This window comes from Primulina huaijiensis, chromosome 18, assembly GCF_012295235.1.
Source record: "Primulina huaijiensis isolate GDHJ02 chromosome 18, ASM1229523v2, whole genome shotgun sequence".
NCBI classification, from domain to species: Eukaryota; Viridiplantae; Streptophyta; class Magnoliopsida; order Lamiales; family Gesneriaceae; genus Primulina; species Primulina huaijiensis.
In genome coordinates, this window is record NC_133323.1 from 3,473,504 (window position 1) to 3,480,391 (window position 6,888).

The 6,888-nt window shown below is 39.0% G+C and overlaps 2 protein-coding genes across 2 annotated transcripts; both read left to right on the plus strand.

Annotated features, from left to right (window-relative positions):
• The first annotated feature begins 2,862 nt into the window (after positions 1 to 2,862).
• On the plus strand, positions 2,863 to 5,005 carry LOC140965279 (cytochrome P450 710A11-like). Its single transcript, XM_073425441.1, has 2 exons — positions 2,863 to 4,716; positions 4,845 to 5,005. Exon 1 carries the CDS (start codon positions 3,143 to 3,145, stop codon positions 4,649 to 4,651), a length of 1,509 nt encoding a protein of 502 aa, XP_073281542.1. The 5' UTR covers positions 2,863 to 3,142; the 3' UTR covers positions 4,652 to 4,716; positions 4,845 to 5,005.
• On the plus strand, positions 4,978 to 6,491 carry LOC140965281 (glutamate synthase 1 [NADH], chloroplastic-like). Its single transcript, XM_073425442.1, has 5 exons — positions 4,978 to 5,148; positions 5,259 to 5,411; positions 5,503 to 5,603; positions 5,681 to 5,777; positions 6,254 to 6,491. Exons 3-5 carry the CDS (start codon positions 5,503 to 5,505, stop codon positions 6,428 to 6,430), a joined length of 375 nt encoding a protein of 124 aa, XP_073281543.1. The 5' UTR covers positions 4,978 to 5,148; positions 5,259 to 5,411; the 3' UTR covers positions 6,431 to 6,491.
• Positions 6,492 to 6,888: the final 397 nt, after the last annotated feature.

The following is a 6,888-nucleotide window of genomic DNA, read 5'->3' on the forward strand; positions in this document are numbered from 1 at the left end:
ATCAAAGCTTACTCTAGTCACTAGCCGTCTTGAGGCGGTAACCCACCGGGAACACGTCGGAATTACTGTTCACGAGCTGAAAAATGGGCTGGAAAAGTCTGGAATTGCTGGAAAAGGCTGGAATTACAGGGGAAAAGCCAACCGACATACTAAGCTTCAAATCCTTACCAAAAGACAACAAAGAAATCGAACCAAAAGTTCACCAAAAATTGAAGGAAGAACACGCACCGAGAAGCTCGCTACATGACTCGTTGTAGCTCAACTTTCCCTCGATTCAAGCCCTAATCGAGTTCCTGGGGTCAAGGCTTACCTGCTGCGGTGGCCGGAGCTCTGGTTTAGGCGACGCGGTGATGGTTGGATGAGGAGGAAGGTGGCCAACGGGATGCAGGGGAAAGGGTTTGGGTTTTTTTTTTGGTCTTTTCTTCTTTTCTTCTTTTCCTACACAAAAATATATACCCAACTATATTATGAGAGGAATTATTAATTTTAATTCAAATAATGACAGAATTAGTTATCTATCGTTACGAAATTAAGAATTCGTCACTAATAATTCAACTATTTAACCATTTTTTTTTACCCTCATAAAAACATCAAAAACATACTCTTTTAATGACCACTTTTGTATACCCTCATTAAGTTTTTGTCATTATTGATCAAATTTCTTGTAGTGATTGTCTATCAAACATGTATAATTATTTCATCCTTACAATTTTCTCCCATGATAATGGTATTTCTTGCAATCACTCGAGACTGAACTCATTATGTTGGCTCTTATATCAATTTTAGGACCGAACACGTATGCCGTTATACTAAAAGTTGTAGCTGATGATAATGATACAACTCAAATATTTTAAATCATATGGAAGCTCAAGCGTTGCATTTCTATTATCTACCCAACATGAATAATTATTAAACATCACCATAATACACTTGGAAAAACTATTTTTAAAAACAAAACACTGAAAATGTCAATTGACTAATTTCCTAATAAAAAAGTATATAAATAACTACATGTACATTTATAAAACGAGTGTGTGAGAATGAGAGGAATAGCACCATTAAAATATTATCTAGTAAGGTCCTCCCACGCCCAATTGAATTTATTCCTGTCGGCTTTATATGGTCCCAAATTTTGAATCCAAAAATTATATATTAAATAATTCAACTAATTTTCAGTTTAGAACAAATTTGCTCTGCTAAATTTGTTTACATGATTTGAATATTCTCATGTAGCAATAGTACAAGGGATTGTATAAAAATGCAAATGCAGGTACTACAATGCATTCTGACAAAATAATAGGGGCACTAAGTTAAAATTTTAAAATATTTATTTATTTAAAATTATATTGTGATAAATAGTTATTAATTCAAATATACAACTAAGGTTTTTTTTATCATATCGATAAAAAGATAGTAAATAAATATTTGTCATCAAATTCCAGAGGTATTGTTTTCGGATGACCAAAAAAAAAATCATCATTCTAATTTTTCAAAATCTGATACTAAAAAGTTGGAATTCAGAAAAATATTCAACTAAAAAAAACAAATCTTTTGAAAAAAAACAATGGCGCATGGCGGCCAAGGCAAAAACTTGTGTGAGACGGTCTCACGGGTCGTATTTGTGAGACGGATCTCTTATTTGGATCATCCATGAAAAAGTATTACTTTTTATGCTAAGAGTATTATTTTTTATTGTGAATATGGGTAGGGTTGACCTGTCTCACAGATTAAGATCCGTGAGACGGTCTCACATGAGACCCACTCGGCGGCCAAAAGTTCTTGCAATTGATTTAGACATTTCTAGTATACTTTCCATCATTGCAATTACGTAAATAAAAAATGAGTGAGATATTTTTGATAAATTTTCTCGCCACTGAAAAATATAAGTTGAGCTTGTAATTTCCATGACTCGCCAACATGGCGGGCTGACCCACCTTGTTAACATGTTTTGGCATATCTAATTATTTTACATATTAAAAAGAGTTGAGTTACAACCGTGGACATCGCCTATAATTTGCAAAGATAAGAGACAACATGCATATGATTATCATGAATTATAGCTGGTGCTTTTATTATGAAATGGATTCTTGGCTTAGGAAAAAAATAATGGTTAGTACCGATTAAAGGATTGGAAAGTAATGCATGGTTTGGTTTGCAACTTCTAAATAACTTAGAATTCCTTTAAGCATGCTCATTCCAAACAGGTTCAATTTTTTCCCTCATGAAGCATTTACTACATGTAGATGCAGGGGTTGACCATATCTTGTTTTAATATCCAAAAAGTGAAGGAAAAAAGTAATAAAGTAAACGTTATTGCAGGCCTTCACAGCCGTCACATGTTTGATTCGATAGTAAAAAACATCAAGCTCCCATTCAAATAAAGCATTAGGGATGTGTTTGTCTTTTGGGAACAAGTTAGACCGTCAAGAGTCGTCCACTTCATTTCCACGCCTGCCCAGCTGGATTTCAATCCCACACATTTCCCACGAAAATTTGAGTGATAGTTCCCCATTATTCAAATTAAATTCTCTCATTAGGGGAAAAAATAAGAGGCTGCCCGATGTGGCCTGTGGGGTTCGCTTGATTTCATGTTGGGAATTTTGGAAAATGAATCTTCTATTCTATTTTAGGAGTCTGTTTATGCTATACTTGGATCACACTCCCCTATATTTGTATAACACATGTTATGTAAAACACATTTGATAATTTTGGACTTGTAAATACAATGTTTGATATTTATAAATAACTAGTCTGAATTGGAAATTCTATACTTTTCAGATTTGTTGTTTTGAATTATGTGGTTGCGAGATAAGGTCAGATGTCTCTTGTCTCAGTCACGAGGTGAAACACTCAAGAAACACAGTGAGTGTCCCTTGTTTCATAGAAGTGAATAAATATGGTGTAAAAACAAAATCCAAGTAAAGAGCCGACTGCGGTGCAACCTTAGAAATCCTGAATTCTCTTACCCCTCTTGTGCTTCCCGCTTCCACCTCATATTTAGCAACACATTATTGCACACTCGCACTATGAACTGCTCTTTGTTTTCCTCAAAATAATACACCCACCTAAAGGTTCACTCGAATTTCTGTCTCCGTCACCAGAGCTCAATTGGTGGTCCGAAGAGAGTGAACTTGGAGCATAGATGGGATTTCCATGGAGTATAGTTGCAGCCTGTATTCCGTACCTAATCTCCTTCATAGCTCTTATCCTGCTTTTTGAACAGATCTCTTATCTGAAGAAGAAGCGATTCTTGCCTGGCCCACCTCTTGTTCTTCCCTTCATCGGCAACGCCATCTGCTTGGTCACAAACCCAACACAATTCTGGGACCTCCAATCGTCCTACGCCAAGTCCACGCCTTTAGGAATATCCGCAAACTATATCATCGGGCGTTACATTGTTTACATTTACTCCACTGATCTCTCCCACAAAGTCTTCGCCAACGTACGTGATGATGCCTTCCATCTCGTTGGGCACCCTTTTGGCAAGAAACTCTTTGGTGAGCATAATCTAATCTATATGTCCGGCCAAGAGCATAAAGATTGGCGCCGCCGGATAGCACCCAATTTCACCCTCAAAGCTCTCCAAATATATACTGATATACAGCAACGGATTATTATCAAACACCTGGAGTCATGGTGCGAGAAATCTCAAAACAAGTCAATCCCACTCCGCATCCTCTGCCGCGACATGAATTTAGAAACCTCGCAAACTGTCTTCGTGGGGCCTTACCTGGCCCAAGAGGCGCGTAAGCGGTTTAATGTGGATTACAATTTGTTCAATGTTGGACTGATGAAACTGCCTTTCGACCTACCGGGATTCGCCTTCAGAAACGCGCGGTTTGCTGTGCAGAGACTGGCGGAGACGCTCGCTGGTTGCGCGGAGGAAAGCGAGAGGAAAATGAAATCCGGAGAAGGACCCACTTGTTTGATAGACTTCTGGATGCAAGAAAATGTGAGGGAGGCATCAGAAAGTTCATTCGAGTACAGCTGCAAAGAAATCGGCGGCCATTTATTCGATTTCCTTTTTGCTTCACAGGACGCATCGACCTCGTCCCTGTTGTGGGCGGTGACGTATTTGGATTCACACCCTCAGGTTCTGAACAGAGTACGCGAGGAGGTAGCCAACTATTGGGTACCAGAAAAAGGTGGCCTTATCATGGGAGAAAATCTGAGAGAAATGGAGTACACAGAAGCGGTAGCGCGTGAGGTCGTGAGGATAAGAGCTCCGGCTACTCTGGTTCCCCACATTGCCGGAGTAGACTTCCCTTTAACAGAGAATTACACCATTCCAAAGGGTACCATCGTCTTTCCATCCGTCTTTGACTCTTCTTTCCAAGGTTTCAGCGAACCGGAACGGTTCGACCCCGATCGATTTTTGTCGGATCGGCAAGAGGACCAGATTTATAAAAAGAACTATTTAGTATTTGGGGCCGGCGCCCACCAGTGTGTGGGCCAGAGATACGCCATAAATCATTTGAAACTCTTTATCGCGTTGTTTGCCACGTTGATTGATGCGAGGAGGGACAGAACCGACGGCTGCGATGAAATCTCGTACGTACCGACAATTGTTCCGAAGGACGAGTGCAGGGTGTTCCTTTCGCGGAGATGTACAGTATTCCCGGAGATGAAATGTCAATTGGAAAGCACATAATAAATGTGTCAGGTGGCGTCGCATTCGGGCTATGTTTTGGGGATTGATACATTGAAATCCTGCCTGTAAATTCATTACAGCAAACTCAAACTGTCCATTGAAATTGACTAATTTACCTTCTTTTTCATTTGAAGCACATCATCTACAAGCTTTCTTCTTCATTCTAATTTCATACATTTCTCTCCACTTTCAGTTGTGTCCGAAATCTAACATTCTGGAAAAGATTGTTTTCTCAAAGCTCATATTCGGCCCTCTTTCTCTCCACGAGCACTAGCTCCTCATTATCGTTGAACAAGAGAGTCGCTGGTTCAATTAGGTGATAATTTTTTGGAGAAATGTCACAATATTTCAGCATACACTGTCTTTACCCGAGCTCACTATCAGGTCAAACTCGATTGATAACCAAAGTATATTCACTGTAATGGTTTTGTCGTTACACAACAAAAGAAGCATGGCGGACTCATAATCAAGCATCCACGCAAATTATATTCACTAAGGTAATAGACGAAGTTCTAAATTTGAACTTTCGGTACTTTATGACCAATTGTTACTGCTTTCTAACATTATCATAAATTTTCTGACGGATCTTTGTCTGATTGTATTGCAGGTGGCTGAATCACTTGGCCATACAGTTCTTGGGTGGCGACCAGTCCCCACAGATAACTCAGGATTGGGTCAGTCTGCTCTGCAGACTGAACCCGTAATTGAGCAAGTTTTCCTTACCCCAACTCCCAGGTCGAAGGTGGATTTTGAACAACAGGTAGAATACTTGGTTTGAAAGTGGTATATTTGTAAATCACTGATGGATTTTATCTTTTCTTAATCTTTCAATAATCTCTGTGTTCTTATAGATGTATATATTAAGAAGGGTTTCCATGGTAGCCATCCGATCTGCTTTGAACCTTCAACATGGAGGAGCCAAGGATTTCTATATGTGCTCTCTGTCATCGAGGTTAGTTTCATTCAGTTGATTGGATACTTAATTGCACTCATTGAGGAGTTTGAGTGACTTATTTTCTTTAATTTTAGGACTGTCGTCTACAAAGGTCAATTGAAGCCTAACCAGTTGAAGGAATACTACCATGCGGATCTTGGCAATGAAAGGTTTACGAGCTACATGGCCCTGGTAAATATTTTATCCATTCTCTGTTTTATTCTATGCTGACACCATACTTCGACAACCAACAGCATGGGAACAACCGATTAACCAAGCGATGCAAGGTTGAGGAATGACTTCTGAGGCATTGAAGTATGAATGATCTCTTAAGTTCTTCCGCACCCTTGATTACTATTTGATTTTGGATGCCGGATTGGATTCTTTGGCCGAGTTGGTAAGGAACCTAATATGAAGTAAATAATGTTTGCAGAAACTTGGCATATGGTTCTGACATGATCCATATTAACGATCAAAACCTGTGTTATTGTGGGAAAAAATGTGTTTGGTTTAGGCAGCCTAGGGTTCTCTCTATGATTGGTATCGACACTGCTGTGCACACTGCTGATGGTGCCCTGTACGCAATTTAGTTGTAGGCTTATTTCATGACACAATGACAGGATTTCAATTGATATTGAAATAACTGCTCCTCTGGATTCTTGTTACAGATACACTCTAGGTTCTCGACAAACACATTCCCCAGCTGGGATCGTGCTCAACCAATGCGTGTCCTTGGGCACAATGGGGAAATTAACACGCTTAGGGGCAACGTCAATTGGTGGGTGGTTTCTTCCGTTTTTAATGCTTTCTGTTTTTGCCTCTGCCAAGATAAGATTGGCATTTGAGATTCACAGAGCTGTTGTCATAGAATAATAATCACCTTTTGCATATGAAACCACAGATTTTTTTTCCATGATATCATTTCTAAGTCTTCCGTCCTTACCAGTCCTTGTAGCCTTCGATGATGATGCATGTTTAAGTGCAAGCATGAAAATTTTCTTGTCAAGGATTTTCAAATATTAGGAATATTTTTTCAATTTGTGTGGCAATCAGCTGACATGAAATCGAAGAAACTATTTTCAGATTTTGTTCGTTAAAGTAGGTCATTTGTGAGTAGGTGTAAATGGTCTAGTTGCAAAAATGGTGGGGATGTGGTGTTATCGGGATTTTTTTAGAAGTACCATCAAATTTCTTTATACTCGAGAAGCTCCGTTGGAATGCTCGATTTTTCCAACAACATACTCAATTTGTGTTGATTGATACATATTTACAAGTATGAACTTACCTTGATACAACCGTGGTT